The sequence below is a fragment of the Nicotiana tabacum genome, chromosome 2, assembly GCF_000715075.1.
Source record: "Nicotiana tabacum cultivar K326 chromosome 2, ASM71507v2, whole genome shotgun sequence".
Taxonomy (NCBI): Eukaryota; Viridiplantae; Streptophyta; class Magnoliopsida; order Solanales; family Solanaceae; genus Nicotiana; species Nicotiana tabacum.
The window spans coordinates 107,202,313-107,220,002 of NC_134081.1; the positions used below are offsets into that span (position 1 = coordinate 107,202,313).

Consider the following 17,690-nt stretch of genomic DNA (forward strand, 5'->3'; position numbering starts at 1 on the left):
ACTAATAGGAGGGTCAGACGGGGATCATCTAGATTATTATTAGTTGGGTTAACTTCAGGAGCAGGACTAGTGGGTGTATCATCATTCGGTTGCGTTTCATCAAAATCTATTTCTTCATCATCATTTTCATCAATAGTTGGATTACCATAAAGAGCATTCATATATTCATAGTTTAATTATTCATCGGGTGCAATATTATGGCAAAATTGACTCTCGGTAAATTGTAATAAACTATTATCGCTATTAAGAATAGGAGGTGTAGGACGGGTAACATGTTTGGGTCGGGGAGCCGGGGAAAGTGGAGGAGGAACATATTGGCCACTAGATTCACCACTCTTTGATTTTCCCTTATTTTTACTAAACATATTTTTTAAGGAATAAGCCATCTTAATTAATCCAGCAAAGTAAATAAAACAAACAAAATTATAATATTAAAACTTAAGAGTTTGAACGATCCCACTTGCCAGCCTTAGCATATGATATGATCCCAAATAAAGTCTATAACTTCTTTCTCTCTTATTTTCTCGAACGCCTGCACTTCAACCCATTTAGAAAAATAGTCAGTCATAAATAAAATAAATTTGGCTTTACCTGGGGTCGATGGCAGAGGGCCGACGATATCTATTCCCTACTTCATGAACGACCATAGGGATATGACTGAGTAGAGTTGCTCTCCGGGTTGGTGGATCATCGGTGCAAACCTTTGACATTTGTCACATTTACGAACAAATTCCTTTGCATCTTTGCCCATATCGATCCAATAACACCCTGCTCTGATTATTTTTCGAACTAATGTATCAGCTCCAGAGTGATTCCCACAAGTACCCTCGTGCACTTCCCGTAGGATGTAATCGGTATCTCCCGGACCCAAGCATACTGCCAACGGTCCATCGAATGTTCTTCGCTATAGCGTTCCGTCCGAAGTCAACGTGAATCGAGCAACTTTAGTCCGTAGGGTTCTGGAATCTTTAGGGTCCGATGGGAGTTTTTCGCTCTTCAAGTATTCAATATACTTGTTTCTCCAATCCTAGGTTAAGCTTGTAGAATTTATTTCGACGTGACCTTCTTCGATTACCGATCTCGAAAGTTGAACAACATTCCCCGAGCCTAAGTCATCTACCTCAACCGACGACCCCAAATTCGCAAGCGCATCGGCCTCATTATTCTGTTTCCGTGGTACATGCCATAAAGTCCATTGTTTGAAATGGTGCAAAGTGACGAGCAGTTTATCTAAATACCTTTGCATTCTACCTTCTCGAACTTCAAAGGTTTTGTTTACTTGACTCACCACCAGCAAGGAGTCGCAATTGGCTTCAATGACTTCTGCTCCCAAGTTTCTAGCTAGCTCGAGACCTGCAATCATGGCTTCATACTCGGCCTCGTTGTTAGTCAACCTGATAGTTTTAATAGATTGCCTAATAGTGTTACCCGTGGGTGGTTTCAAAACTATGCCTAGCCCGGACCCTTTCACGTTCGAAGCCCCGTCCGTAAAAAAGATCCATACCCCCGATGATGTACCTGATTTCAACAAGAGTTCTTTTTCGACTTCGGGTACGAGGGTTGGCGTGAAATCGGCCACAAAGTCTGCTAAAATTTGAGACTTGATGGCCGTACGGGGTTGATATTCGATATCGTACCCACTGTGTTCGACAGCCCATTTGGCCAGTCGGCCTGATAACTCGGGTTTGTGCAAAATATTATGAAGCGGGTAAGTGGTTAACACACATATGGGATGACATTGAAAGTACGGCCTTAACTTTCTTGAGGCGCTTATTAGTGCAAGTGCTAATTTTTCTAGGAGCGGATCTCTAGTTTCCGCTTCTCCTAAGTTTCGACTCGTATAATAAACAGGGAATTGCGTACCTTGCTCTTCTCGAACTAGGACACCGCTTACGGCGACTTCCGATACTGCCAAGTACAAACAAAGTTTTTCGTCTGTTTTTAGAGTGTGAAGTAGTGGTGGGCTTGATAGATATCGCTTTAGTTCCTCTAATGCTTGTTGGCACTCCGGGGTCCAAGCAAAATCGTTCTTCTTTTTGAGTAGAGAGAAAAATTTGTGACTTCGGTCAGATGATCTTGAAATGAACCGGCCTAAGGCTGCAATCCGACCCGTTAGCCTTCGTACGACTTTCACGCTGTCAACGACGACGATGTCTTCGATGGCCTTGATTTTATCGGGTTTAATATCTATTCCCCGATGTGACACCATGAAGCCGAGGAATTTTCCCGAACGGACCCCGAAAGCACATTTTTCGGGATTGAGCTTCATGTTGTATTTCCTCAAAATTTCGAACGTTTCCTTCAAATGGGTCAAATGGTCCTCTGCGCGCAGGGATTTAACTAGCATGTCATCAATATAAACTTCCATTGATTTTCCCATTTGTTCTTCAAACATTTTATTTACTAGGCGTTGGTAAGTAGCCCCTGCATTTTTTAGCCCGAAGGGCATTACATTATAATAACATGTTCCATATTTGGTGACAAATGAAGTCTTTTCCTGGTCCTCTGGGTTCATCTGGATTTGATTATACCCGGAATAGGCATCGAGAAAAGTGAGGATCTTGTGGCCGGCCGTGGCATCGATCATGCGATCGATGTTGGGCAGCGGAAAGGAATCTTTGGGGCATGCTTTGTTCAAATCCTTATACTCCACACACATTCTAAGTTTGTTTCCTTTTTTAGGGACTACAACTACGTTGGCTAGCCATTCGGGATATTTCACCTCCCGAATGGACCCTACTTTGAGAAGCTTAGTTACCTCGTCCTTTATGAATGCGTGCTTTCTCTCGGACTGGGGTCTTCTCTTTTGCTTCACCGGTCTGAACCTGGGGTCCAAACTTAGCCGATACATCGTTACGTCCGGCGGGATACCTGTTATATCTAAATGGGACCAGGCAAAACAATTGATGTTATCGATAAGAAATTGAATGAGTTTTTTTCTGAGTTCGGGGCTCAACCCTGTTTCCAAGTATACCTTTCGCTCGGGCCAGTGCTCGATTAATGTGACTTACTCTAGCTCATCGATTGTTGATTTGGTGGCGTCGGAGTCATCGGGAATCACGAAAGATCGAGGGACCCTTTGATCATCATCCTCTTCGATTTTCTGGTTGTCTGGCTAGGTTGAAGCCGATGTCTGTGATTGCTATTTGGTGTCTCGTTCTCCTTCCGGGCCCGATCCTTTTATCGGTGAAAGTGAGGATATTGGTTTAGTTTCGTCGATGGCGAACATTTTCTTTACGGTTGGTTGTTCTCCGTACACCGTTTTGACACCTCTCGATGTCGGGAATTTGAGGACCTGGTGTAGGGTTGAAGGTACAGCTCTCATGTTGTGGATCCATGGCCTTTCGAAAAAGGGCGTTGTATCTCATATCACTTTCGATCACGTGAAACTTTATTTCCTGGATGGTTCCGGCCACGTTTATTGGTAGGATTATCTCACCTTTGGTGGTTTCATATGCCATATTGAACCCATTTAGAACCAAAGTTGCGGGTACGATCTGATCCTGTAGGCCGAGCTGCTCTACTACTTTCAATCGGATGATGTTGGCCGAGCTACCTGGATCGATTAACACACGCTTAATTTTAGTTTTATTGATGAGTACGGATATTACCAGTGCATCGTTGTGAGGTTGGATGACCCCTTCTGCATCTTCATCATCGAAGGACAAAGTCCCCATGGGTGCGTAATCTTGAGTCCGAGATCGCTTTTCCCTCACCATCGATGTTTTAGTGCATTTAAGCACTGCTCCCTGAGGGGTACCGATGCCGCCGTTTATCATGTGGATGACGTGCTGCGGTTCTTCTTGCTCGTTTTGCTTGCTGAAATCCCTGTTTCTAAAATGGTTCTTCGCCCTATCACTCAGAAATTCCCGAAGGTGCCCTTTGTTAAATAAGCGAGCTATTTCCTCTCTTAGTTGCTTGCAATCTTCCGTTCTGTGGACATGGGTACCATGATATTCGCACGTTTGATTGGGATTTCTTCGGGTAGGATCGGTATACATGGGTCGAGGCCATTTAGTGTCTTTGATGCGTCCGATGGCCGACACGATAGCGGATGCACCAACGCTGAAGTTATATTCTGATAATCGAGGTGCTTCTATAGGATCGACATATTTATCGAAGCCGCTCTTACTCATAAGCCCCCGAGAATTTTATCCTCGATCAATCCTTCGATTGTTCCGAACTGCATTGCGTGCTGAACCGTTGTTCACCCGATCTGCGACGTACAGTCGATATCGGTCTCTGTTCGACCTTTGTTCTCTGTCGATCTCCTTTTGGTTTTTAGTAACTGTCCTATTCTGATGAACGGGTCCGTACAGAGCCCCCAACTGATCATCCTCGACCCTAATTTTTGATTGGTATCGATTGTGTACATCTGCCCAAGTTATCGCTGGATACTCGATCAAATTTTGTTTCAGCCGATGTGATGCTGTCGAACTTAGCTCGTTCAACCCTTGGGTGAAAGCTTGTACGGCCCAATCGTTTATGACCGAGGGTAATTCCATGCGTTCCATTTGAAATCGGGATACGAATTCCCTCAACATTTCATTCTCCCTTTGCTTTACTTTGAAGAGGTCTGATTTTCTTGTTGCAACCTTTATGGCACCAGCATGTGCCTTTACGAACGAATCTGCTAACATGGCAAAAGAATCGATGGAATTCGGCGGTAAATTGTGGTACCAGATTATCGCTCCCTTCGATAGGGTCTCCCCGAACTTTTTCAACAACACGGATTCGATCTCATCGTCCTCCAAATCACTGCCTTTTACGGCACATGTGTAAGAGGTGACATATTCGTTAGGATCGGTCTTACCGTTATATTTTGGAATTTCGGGCATACGGAATTTTTTGGGGATTGGCTTCGGCGCCGCACTTGACGGAAAAGGCTTTTGTATGAATTTTTTTGAATCAAGCCCCTTTATCATTGGTGGAGCCCCCGGGATTTGATCGACCCTAGCATTGTACGTTTCCACCCTCTTGTCTTTGGCTTCGACTTATTTTGTGAGTTTCTCGAGCAATTTAATAATTTCGGGAGTAGTTTTCGATTCTTGCTCGTTAGATTTCACTATGGCGGGCTCTGTTCTGGGTGTGACTTCTCTAAGTGGATTGGAATCCGGCCTGCTTTGTGCTCGAGTTTGGCTCTGTAGCTGAGCTATCGCTACTTGTTAGGCTTGTAGCATCTCGAAGATCATACGTAAGCTGGCCCCGATTTTCCCCGCGTTTTGGGTGTCTCGGGCTACGGATCGAGTACCGCCTTGAATGCTTCTTTCCGGTTCGGAACGCTGATTCGCCTCCAAAGCTATTTGTGAATTGACATCCAATGATATTTTGACTCGAATTTTGGGTACTTCGATTCGAGCCTCGGTGCCATTGTTAATTGGCCTTCCGGCCACGGGTACCAAGTTGTTGGTTTCATCTTGAAGGTTGGCTTCGTTATCGATCGGTGAAGCCATTTGATTGATGGTCATTCGTAGCTGATCCGAAATTCAAGATGTTTTCGAAAATAAGCGCAAAGCACAATGGCGTGTTTTTTAGATGTGTATCAAATAATCACTGTTATCCTCGGCCCTACGGTGGGCGCCAAACTGTTTACCCGAAAAATGGATAGAGTTGAATTTATACGCAGTTCCGAGGATATGTGGCGTAACTTAACACAAAATATAATGATAAATAGAAATGTAAATATAGATTGCAGAGAATGCGAAATAGCTAAGGTTGTCAAGAACAATGAATCTTAGGATTCAACAAATAGAATCAATCTAAGAAATTTGAAAGAACAATTCTTTACTGTAGAAGAATATAGCGCTTTTTTTTATAATGTAAGCCTGAGAAAAACTTCTCTTACAGAAATGGTAACCAAGCCCTTTTATAGTAGAGGAATTTGGCTCTAAGCATAATAAAATAAACATTCAGTGGGAGACCCATGATAAGTCAGCTTTTTCATAATTTCTGCCAAGATTCTCTCTAGTGGGATTGCAACGGTTTTTGTCTGCGAGCTCGGTCTTGCTTAGAACCCTCGATTTTGGTTTGAGTTTGATTTCGACTCGAGCTCGTGATTTTGGTTCGAGCCCGATCCTGGCTCGAGTCCTCGAATTGATTCGAGGTCAATGTTGGTTGGTCTCTAGATTATCAACATGATAGATCTACTTTGCATCATGGTTCGATTTCGATTCGAGCTTGATAATGATATCGAACTCGACACGGATCGGCCTCCCCGGGTTCGAGGTTAATTTGTTCCACCTTCGGGATCTTACTTCGATAGATCATCATTCGAACTTGATCGGACGTGCTAAGGCCGAAATCTATTTCGACCGTATACAAATTTGTAAATATTTAATCTGTATATTTTCATATTGCTTGTGTTCTTTTGGACTGTAAGATAGAGGTGTTAAATAATCAGGAATAGTCCATCTCTCAAACTTGTATAATTGGTAATATGCAAAATTTTCTAGCTAGAAGGATCTTGAGTTGAGGATTAACTTATTGTGTAGAGAGAGTGAAAGGCTTGCAGCTAGGCGGAAAGCCAGAAAGATTTGAGCTTATCACTAGCAGAGTAAATTTATATGCACTTGCATTACACTAACTTCTTCTGTCTCCTCCGTTTTTGGTAGAACCAAGGGTGTGCCGATTCTTTTTATCAAACTTTTTGTAAGGTGGAGTTCACCCGTGAAAATCAGGACAGGGACGACCGAAGAGCCTTTGGTGGAATAGAAATTCTGCACTTAAGTTTTGCAAGATGAAATTGTAAGTTGTAACTATCTTTGGATGTAATTGGTATGGAGATGTTTGGTTGGCTTAAGGAAAATATTTTCCTTATATAATTCATTTTTTTAAAGAAAAATGACTTCCCTATAAAGATTAAGAAAAATATTTTTCTTATGAATTCATTTTAAGAAAAATGACTTTTCTATCAGGAGTAAGAAAATTATTTTCTTTCAACTCTTCCACTCTTACTCCCACCTCACCTCCCAATCCACCCTCACCAACCACCTGCCCGACCAGACCCCTTGATCCCACCCCTCCTCCCCAACCTCCCACCAATACATTCCGCCCTCGTAGTGTTTGCTAGATTATATATAAATGTTTTTAGGATTATATATATTTTAAAAAATAAGCAAGAAAACTATTCTCTATGTCCCAATTTATGTGGTAGAACTCAGATTTCAAGAGTTAACCTTATAAATTTTGACCTTGAATTCAGACATAAAATCTTTAAAAAAATTTAAAATAAAATATATATATTTAAAACTATTTTGAAAGTATTATAAATCACAATAATTAACAATTAAAAATATCTAAAAGATATATGAAAAGATCACGTTGAAAGAAAAACTCATTTGACCCACGAAATTCAAACTCCGCCACATAAATAGGGACGGAGGAAGTACTTAGTTTCCTACAAAATATCATACCTAACACACCCTTTATCAATGAAGATTATCAAAGATTAAAATTCTGCACTTTAAGTACTTTTGTATTTATTTTGACGAAGTCTATATTCTTGTTAATTGAATTGAATTTTTGTTCACTATCTTTATCAATGACGATTGTGGTTTTTAAAATCATAGTCGAAGTTTAAGAAATATTTAAAGTTTGTATCCTCTTCAAACCCAAGGGATATAAGCTGCTCTAGAATTTTTCTTCTTTCATCCTGATTTAAAACAATACGAAGTTGTTCCAATATGGAAACAGCTATTTCATTCTTTAACCAAATTTGTTTCCCTGAATTGCCTGCTTCTTTTAGAGAAATAGGTCAGAAGATGCCTCCACTGTTCGGACTTTCAATTGGTGATGACACAAGTTAGCACGGGGAATATTTTGACATTCTAACAATCTTCGCGTTACTGGACATGTTATATTTCCTTTAGATAACCAGCTTGTAATAGATACCCTCTCAAAGGTTTGGCCAGTCTCAAGGGTAACTGAATCTTCAAAAAGAAGTCTAGTCAAAGGGCAGATGAATTCCTGTGGTATGTTTGCGGAAGATCTTCCAACATAATCTTCATAATTGACTCCTAAATATTTTAAAAGCATCATCATAAGCAATTAATTAATTACTCAACGTAAAGAGAACACTCTCAAAGATGATTTTCACCTACCTTGACCGGGAAGCACTACCTTTGTTGGCTGCATTTTCAAAGCAAAATGGTGAGATTATAATGAAAAAGTAAAAAGTATCCCTTTCTTTTTCATTCCTTTTCTCTTTATATTAAAATAGAGAACAAAAAATTTAGAATGTTACTGTGCAATCAAGAGCCAAAGCATTTTCCGAGTATAGAAGTAGAGGAGGAGCAGCACGGAGGATAGACTCCTCGGTCTCCTTCTGCTCAGAAGCTGCTTTTGTTTTGCTAACCTGTTGAATATGAACTCCGTCAGATTTGCAGGTGCAAATGAATCCAGTATGTTGGACTTTAATGGAGTTGTTTTCTCTAGATCAGAGTTTCCAAATATTTCCATGAAATATTTTTCTTCTGGAGAACTCGCTGTTGATGCACCATACTACACAGAAGAACGCCACAGAATGTAACTTGACTTATGTAATATAAAATCTGAAGGGGTAAATAAAAAGTTTGGCAAGAATAAATCTTTAATAACTAAATTTAGAAATGCACAGAAAACTTATACATGTACTTTCCTCCTCATAAAGACTATTTAACAGGAACAAATTAAACTGCATATCTTAATTTGCTAAGACCAACGACAAAGAAAAGACATGTATGCTTAAAATTTATAAAGCTTATCATCCATTTCAAGTTTATAGAACTGTCATTGAGAATTGGAATGAGATAAAGTTATGAGCTACACCCATACCTAAATGAAGCAATAAGAATTACATCAAAGACGGAAGGAACAAGGATATACAGGTGACTGAAAGTCTGAAACTGCTTGAAAAGTATCGACAAAAGTACAAGTAGGTTTACAAATTAGATTCTGAAGAAATCAAAGGGTAAGTTGTATTATAGGAGCTATGATATCTACATCGTTATTTCAGGAACTTAACCGTGATTTAACTAGCAGAATATACACATACTTACACATTTTTGGCTAATCACGGTCTAAGCTCACTAAAGTTATGTATTCAACACTTACTGAATCAACTGTAGTACAAGGCTCGACATCTTGATCTATACACTTAATCACTTCCGCAGAGTGTGGCACTACCAGTTTTTCGGCAGCAAAACTAGAAGGCCTCCTCACACTAACTTCATAGCTTTCTTTCCGGTGCTCCTCTGACTCATTTTCTAGTTTATGCGAATGACGGAATACTTCATCATACAACTTTTTGCTGACAACTGGCTGAGGTGAGAAACCGCCAAAGGTACTATTTAAGTGGTAAGAGTTGCTAAAGGAACCTTCACACTGAACTGATACAAAAGGAAATAACGGAATCTCAGCCCCTTCAGTTAGCCATTCCTTGTAGTAAAGTGCAAACTGAAAAGTGCCTTAGTCCAGATTTTCATTGTACATTTTTTCAAGAAACTTCAGCTTCCTTGACTTATAATATAGATCACCAAGAAAATTAGCTTCTGAATCATACCAGACCTTCAAATGTGAAAGATGAGGAAGAAATTGTTAGTAAATGAAACTCCTACTTTTTAGGTTTGTCCTAGTCCTTAGGAAGTAGTTTAACGTGGATTTGTTATCTAGTTTTTAGGAGAAAACTTTGTGGGGTAGTTCCTAATTTTTAGCTTAAGTTTGCTATGTTTTTTTTGTTATAAAAAGACTGCAGTTGCAGCATTGTAGTCAAGCAGTCCAGCAATTTCTTTTTCACGTCTATTGCCTCTTTCTCTGCTCTATTTTTCACTTACAAATTTATATCCTTCTCTGATCAGTTTTTCTATCAGTGGTATCAGGAGCAACGTGAGATCCAGAAAAAAGAAAATCCCTGTGAGGGAGAGTTTACTCAAAATCAAAAAATTGTTCTTCATCTATGACTTCATAGAGCAATTTTGTGCAAGCAGCTATTCCCCGTTTTGATGGTCACTATGACCATTGGAGTATGCTGATGGAGAATTTCTTACGGTCAAAAGAGTATTGGCCAATTGTTGAGGATAGCGTTAAAGCACTAGCAGCAGGGGAAACTTTGACGGATGCTCAAAAGACAGAGTTCGAAGCAGAAAAGAAGAAAGATTTAAAGGCAAAAAATTCTCTCTTTCAGGCTATTGAACGTCCCATCTTGGAAACTATTCTTTGAAAAGTAACTTCCAAGGATATATGGGATTCTATGAAGAAAAAGTATCAAGGCTCTACAAGAGTGAAGCAAGCACAACTTCAAGCCTTGAGGAGGGACTTCGAAACTTTGCAGATGAAGGAAGGAGAATCTGTCACTAGCTATTATGCTAGAACCATGGAGATATGTAACAAGATACGATTTCATGGTGAGAGCATGGGCGATGTCATAAAATTGGAAAAGATATTGCGTTCACTCACACCAAAGTATGATTATGGCGTTTGCTCTATTGAGGAGTCAAAAGATATTGATGTACTCTCTCTAGATGAATTACAAAGCTCATTGTTAGTACATGAGCAGAAGATGAACCGCAGTTCAACTTCCGATTAGTAGGCTTTGAAGGCTTCTACTTTTATTTCTTCTTCCAATTCCAGAGGAAGGGGTAGAGGTAGAGGTCAAGGCAGAGGAAGAGGAGATCGTGGAGGTAGAGATTCCAGTAGGAATTTCAAAGCAAATAATGACCAATCTCAAGGCAAAGGAAGAGGTCGAGATCATGACAAATCTAAGATAGAGTGCTATAGATGTCATAAATTTGGTCATTACGCATCTGAATGTTGTACTAGGTTGCCTAATGACAAAGAAAAGGAAGATAAGTCCAATTACGTGGAGAACAAGGAAGGGGAGACCTTGTTGATGGCAATTCAAGGTGAGAAGGAAAACGAGCCAGACGTTTGGTACTTAGACACGGGCTGCACCTAATCACATGACTGGAAGTAAGTCTTGCTTTTCTTACTTAAATGAAGGCTTCCGTTCTAAAGTTAGTTTTGGTGATTGTTTTACTGTGGATGCAACGGGAAAAGGTGACATCAAGATTAAAACCAAGAATGATTTTGTGGAAACAATATCTAATGTGTTATATGTTCCTAACTTGAAAAGCAACTTACTGAGTGTTGGTTAGTTGTAAGAGAAAGGTTATGTCATCACTATTAAGAAGGGTGAATGTAAAATTTATAACCATGTGCGAGGAGCTATTGCAATAATTCAGATGAGTTCCAACAGATTATTTTCGATAAAGATTGATAGTATTCAATCTTGCTTGATAACGGAAGTAAAGGATCCCTCATGGTTGTGGCATTTTCGTTATGGTCATTTGAGTTTTGGAGGATTGAAGACACTTCAACAGAAGAACATGGTCACAGGTCTTCCTCAAATTACCTGTCCTTCTCAAATTTGTGAAGAATGTGTTGTTGGCAAACAACACCGATCTCAATTTCCAAAGGGCAAATCATGGCGAGCAAAGCATGTTTTGGAGTTGGTGCACTCTCACATATGTGGTCCAGTAAGACCAATCTCTAATGGAGGCAAAAGGTGTTTTATTACCTTCATTGACGATTATTCTAGGAAGACTTGGGTGTATTTTCTGCAGAAAAAATCAGAGGCTTTTAATGTATTTAAAATCTTCAAAGCTCATGCCGAGAATGAGATAGGAAAGACCTTTAAGAGCTTCCGAACAGATCGCGGAGGCGAATATTGCTCTAAGGCATTTGAAGAATTTTGTGGGACTCATGGCATTCGAAAAGAGCTCACAACGGCATATACACCGCAACAAAATGGTGTATCGGAGAGGAAGAATAGAACCATTCTCAATATGGTTTGAAGCTTGCTCGCTCGAGGAAAAGTTCCAAAGACATTCTGGCCAGAAGCAATAAATTGGAGTATTCATGTTTTGAATAGAAGTCCAACATTTGTTGTTCAAAACATGACTCCAGAGGAGGCTTGGAGTGGAAAGAAACCTGCTGTAGATCATTTTAAAATTTTGGTTGCATTGGCTATGCACATGTCCCAGACGAGAAGAGGAGGAAGCTTGATGACAAAAGCGAGAAGTGTGTCTTTCTTGGTGTTAGCGAGGCATCCAAGGCGTACAAGTTGTTCAATCCATTGACAAAGAAGGTTGTGACCAGCAGAGATATTATTTTTGATGAAGAAAACTCTTGGGATTGGAATCGCAGTAGTCTATTCCAATCTTAATTGATAATGAAGTAAGAAGCAGCAGCAATACCCGAAAATTCTAAAAATTCTACTCCAGTAGCTGCTTAAATTTCACCTTCGGCTTTGGAAGAAAGATGCACCATATGAGTCTCTTTGTCGTGCTCGCAAAAGGCCCGCGTGGATGACGGATTATGAGGTAACAGGAATTGATGTAAATGAAGATGATTTTTCCTACTTTGCATTGTTTGCAGATAGTCATCCTACAACTTTTGAAAATGCTGTCAAAGAGGAGAAATTGAGGAAAGCTATGGATGACAAAATTGATGCTATTGAAAGAAATGGCACCTGGGAGCTATCAGATCTTCCAAAAGGGCACAAAATTATTGGTGTGAAGTGGGTATTCAAGACAAAGCTGAAAGAAGATGGTGAAGTTGACAAGTATAAGCCACGCTTAGTGGCTAAAGGATACAAAAAAGAATATGGAATTGATTACACAAAAGTATTTTCTCCGGTTGTGAGACACGATACAATCAGATTGGTGATTGCATTAGCGGCACAGAATTCTTGGCCTATTTTCCAATTAGATGTCAAATCGGCATTTTTGTACGGGCACTTGGAAGAACATGTATTTGTAGAGCAACCTCCTGGTTATATAAAAATTGGAAATGAGCATAAGGTGTATAAGTTGAAAAAGACTCTTTACGGACTAAAAGAAGCTCTGCGAGCTTGGTATAGTCGCATCGAGGCTTACTTTCTAAAAGTCCATATGAACACTCTTTTTTTGTTAAAACCGGAGAATATGGAAAAATGCTCAATGTGTTTATATGTTGATGATCTTATATTTACTGGGAATGATAGTTTCATGTTTCCCGATTTCAATAAGTCTATGATGGATGAGTTTGAGATGTCCGATCTTGGTAAGATGTATTACTTTCTTGGATTAGAAGTAGCACAATCTGATGATGGAATATTTGTTTCCCAAAAGAAGTATGTGCAGGAAAATTTGGACAGGTTCAAGATGCAAAATTGCAATCCCGCCAACACTCCAGTTGAGTTTGCCTTGAAGATATGCAAAACTGGAAGCAGAAAGAAGGTGGATAACACATTCTACAAGCAAATTGTAGGTAGTTTTATGTATCTTACTGCTACAAGGCCCGACATCATGTATGATGTAAGTCTTATAAGCAGATACATGGAGAACCCAACTGAAATTCACCTGCTAGCTGCTAAGAGAATCCTTCGCTACTTACAGGGAACTAAGGATTTTGTTTTGTTCTACAAGAAGGGTGAAAAATCTGGTTTGATTGGTTTTACTGACAGTGATTATGCAGGAGATCAAGACGACAGAAGGAGCACTTCAGGTTATGTATTTATGTTAGGTACAGGGGTTGTTTCGTGGTCTTCTAAGAAGCAATCAATTGTCACTTTGTCAAGTACCAAAGCTGAATATGTTGTTGCTACAACTTGTGCTTGTCAAGCTATCTGGTTAAGGAGAGTTCTTGAAGAACTGAAATTCAAAAAAGAAGAAGCAACTACAATTTTCTGTGACAACATCTCCGCCATCAAGTTGTCAAATAATCCGGTGCTACATGGAAGAAGCAAGCACATTGACGTGAAGTACTATTTCTTGCGATATCTTAACAATGAAGGAACAATAGAGCTAAGATATTGCCGGAGTGAAGACCAGTTGGCGGATATTTTCACTAAACCTCTAGAGTTACTTTCTTTCAAAAATTTGAGAAGATTACTAGGATTTTGCACCATGAAAGAACTCAAGAAGTTGAAGATAAACTGAAGCTCGAAAGCTTTTAGTTTAAGGGAGGGTGTTAGTAAATAAAACTCCTACTTTTTAGGTTTGTCCTAGTCCTTAGAAAGTAGTTTAACGTGGTTTTGTTATCTAGTTTTTAGGAGAAAACTTTGTGGGGTAGTTCCTAATTTTTAGCTTAAGTTTGCTATGTTTTTTTTGTTATAAAAAGACTGCAGTTGCAGCATTGTAATCAATCAGTCAAGCAATTTCTTTTTCACGTCTTTTGCCTCTTTCTCTGCTCTACTTTTCAATTAAAATTTACATCCTTCTCTGATCAGTTTTTCTATCAGAAATATGTGATCCCACAAATTAGGCAACAAATTAGTCCTTGCCTGAAAAGGTGAATCACAGAAAACTTGCAGTAAGTGCTTTGCAGCTATACGATCCTTCTTCTGTATCTTATATATAACACTGAGATACAGATGAGCACAAGCTGCCAATTTAGAATTGGGAATACCGGGTGTAAACCATATCGTAAATCGTTTGAATTCAACCCCGTTGCTACACTAAGTTGAAGTAAGGCTTTCTTAATCTTTTTTTCATTCGTGCAATCCTGCAGCTCTTTCAAATGTTCCTATAGCTTGTTCAAGAGTAGCTAGGACCTTGCTTTCAGCATTTAGGCCTTCTTCTAATCCAACAAAATTTAGGGACGCAAAAATATTGTGACAAAGTGATGTCCTAAAATCTTCATCTATGAGAAAACGCTTTATATATCCAGTCAAGATAGAAATTACAGCCTGAACGACAACTTCATCAAGAGCAGGAAGAGTTGCAGTGTGCTCAATCTCGGATTTTCTTAGGCTTCCAGCTGCACCATAACTTTTGTTGGTTAACAAACTTCTGGTTGATGTGTTGTAGGAGGTCTCAGTTCTGTTCAATATGTTTCTGATAATCATCTCTAAAGCTTGGATGTCCTGAAAGAAGTTTACCAGAATTATTGAGTCATTTTATTGTTGCTTTTGTATCTTTTCCGAAGGATTGTCATTTTCCTTCTCCTTCCTCACTTCTGCTAGAAGACCTGCCTTCACCACTCCCATTTTTGTAAGTTTTATTCGGGTATATATGATTGAATCTCGAACCATTTCGCTCTCCAACCTCAACTATCTCATTGCTATGTTAAGCATCAACATCTAGCAATTCATCAAAAGAACTAATACTTATTCTCTTAACATCCGATGATAGATCGCACGAGCCCATTCTGTGCTTACTTTCCTTCTTTTGCCTCTTGTCTGCAAAATTGACTCTTGGGGTCTTATCTTTCAAGTCATGCCACAGGATAGCAGATTTTGTCCTCTCGATTTTTCTTGTGCCTGATGAAGACACATGTTTATGAGATTCATGAAGTGGGTAAATAGGTCCACTTCTTGCATTTGTTCCGGATGAAGCTTTAGGCACTGTTTTTGACATCCTCCTATTAAATCCTTCCTTTGCAAGGAGGTCTTCGAGTGACATGGCCATCTTCACTCAGATTAGAATATCAAACCACCTAAATGAGAGCAAACAAAAAAGATAGTTCAATTCCAATTAATGTGATGATTCTACCACAGGAAATCCTTAAAATAAAAACTCAAGTTTCAAATACCTTACTGTGTTGTTTTAAAAATATACTCATTTCCTCAACACCAAAAGAAAATCTCTATATACTTAAACCGCCAAATAGCTCTACTCTCCAATCAAGCATTTCATCAGAAGGGAAAAAGAAAGAAACAGAAAAAGAACCTTAGATGTGAAGAACTTAAGTTTCACAAAACTAGCATTGAGCACCTTAATATCTGCTCAACCAAAAGAGATCAAAACAAGACAGAACTAAATAGATTAAATAAATAAACTTGTTGACATTAGAACTTTAAAAATATCAACTTTATTCTTCTTCTAATCAAAACTCAGTTCTAAATTTACTCTAACTAAACATGAACAAGTCATAAACAAGAATTCGGAAAAGTATTAAAATGTCAATTCCATATCTCTTCTAACCAAAACCCAATATTCCAAAGTCAATATTCCAACTTTGCATTAGACCCTCCAAGAACAAAAAGGCAAAATATAAATATGAGCAAACCTTAAAAAGTACAAGTGTGAAAAAGGAAGTACCTTTCAGCTTGTATTATCTTCCATCAAAAGAACCCATACACCAAACAAGAAAAACACATAAAACCCACCAATAACCAGTGATTTCCTTTTAATTTTTTTAGTTGGAAATTTGTATTAGGAAAAATATAAAAATGTCAAACCAAACATTCCAGAGTGTATCTTAACTATGCAACATACCCTACTACAACAAAAATTACGCCTCGACTATATGAATCCTTACTGACCATGTTTATCCATTTAAGCTCATCTTATAAACTATGCAAAATACCCTCCAAGCAAAAAATAGGAAATAATCAAACAATCAAGAAACACAAATATGAGCAAAAGGAAGTACCCTTCAGCTTGTATTATGTTCCATCGGGAGACCCCATAAACCAAACAATAAAAACACATAAAACCCACCAAAAACCAGTAAATTTCCTTTGATTTTCTTTTATTAGAACTTTGGATTGAGTAAAACAAACAAAAGGGGTATAAAATTTTCCCAGAAAAACTGAGATGCTTATGAAAGGGAAACTCAAAGGCCGTTGAGTGAATGAATGAAAACAGAGGAAACAACAAAAAGAGAGGAAATTGGTCATTATTGACAGGTGTTGCTTCCTCATTCACCCAACTCTTGAGACTGGTTTTCATCATATACAGATAGTCCCTCACTTTTCTATTACTCACTCTGATGTGACAGAAAAGTGGAAGATTTTCTTCTTTCTACCCTCGTCGCTGCCTCATTTAAAACCTTACCGGAAAAATCCAATCGGGACCAAAATCGGGGGTAAGAAAAAAGAGTGGAGAACTTAGGGATTCAGATGATAAATCTGCCACTTATTATTCTTTCTTCGATGACCGGTTGGAGCTGTAGAAGTGCCGTTATCACATAAAACTTGATCTCGGATTTTTAGCGTCCACCCGCAACTTTTCTTTGAGTTTTAACTCTTCGGTTTTAAGTTGTACCTCTTTGAGTGTTGAAGCTCGGGTTTTTAGTTGTACCCGAAAATATTTCTTTGAGTTTTGACTCTTCAATTTTTAGTTGTACCCGAAAATTTTTATAATCTCACAGCCTTCGAGACCGGGGATGTTAATGACCAGAAATTTTATACTTATGATTTTGATAATGTCCAGGAATTTGATACATCTGGTTAACTTCACAATCGGGAAACAAGGCATCCGACCTTTAGCCATTTGATAGCTTTATAAGAGAGGGCCTTTATATTTATAGTGCTTATGAAGAGGACGTCTCATGTTCATCCGAACACAATTGTTCGGATTTGTAATCTTTTTTTGCTTCTAAGTATGAGCAAATATTAAACATGATTATGTTTATTCAAACATATAGAAGAATGTTTCTAGAAAGTGCAAGTTTTGCTTCATTCCATTCCTCGAACGTACACATGTGTTTATAACTTTGCATATACGATAGTTTACTGGAGATGAACAAAGATACCTTATAAAGAATTGCGAATGGGCTGGCAATTATTGAGTCTAGCCAATTCTTGATTCTGATTCCTTCTATTTTTTTTCCAGGATGATCTAGCAGTCTCCAGTCATTTTCTTTATTCCAAAGCCAGTTCGGGCAATCTCCGGGATCTTGTACAGATTGTTCCGGAGCCATCTTCAAATGCTTTCGGTACTTACTGT

The 17,690-nt window shown here is 38.9% G+C and overlaps 1 protein-coding gene across 1 annotated transcript; it reads left to right on the forward strand.

The window, feature by feature from the left end:
• The first annotated feature begins 10,225 nt into the window (after nucleotides 1–10,225).
• Nucleotides 10,226–12,199, forward strand: LOC142167821 (uncharacterized). Its single transcript, XM_075227894.1, has 4 exons — nucleotides 10,226–10,515; nucleotides 10,606–10,877; nucleotides 10,975–11,124; nucleotides 12,018–12,199. The coding sequence occupies exons 1-4, from the start codon at nucleotides 10,226–10,228 to the stop codon at nucleotides 12,197–12,199; spliced, it is 894 nt and encodes a 297-aa protein (XP_075083995.1).
• The last annotated feature ends 5,491 nt before the right edge of the window (nucleotides 12,200–17,690 follow it).

Bases quoted from the DNA above. Each gene is read 5' to 3' on its own strand.
- LOC142167821 (XM_075227894.1), top strand. From the start codon at position 10,226: ATGAAGAAAAAGTATCAAGGCTCTACAAGAGTGAAGCAAGCACAACTT. The intron at 10,516-10,605 runs GTTAGTACATGA...TTCCAATTCCAG, and splicing joins GATGAATTACAAAGCTCATT to AGGAAGGGGTAGAGGTAGAG. The intron at 11,125-12,017 runs GTTAGTTGTAAG...CACATGTCCCAG, and splicing joins AAGCAACTTACTGAGTGTTG to ACGAGAAGAGGAGGAAGCTT.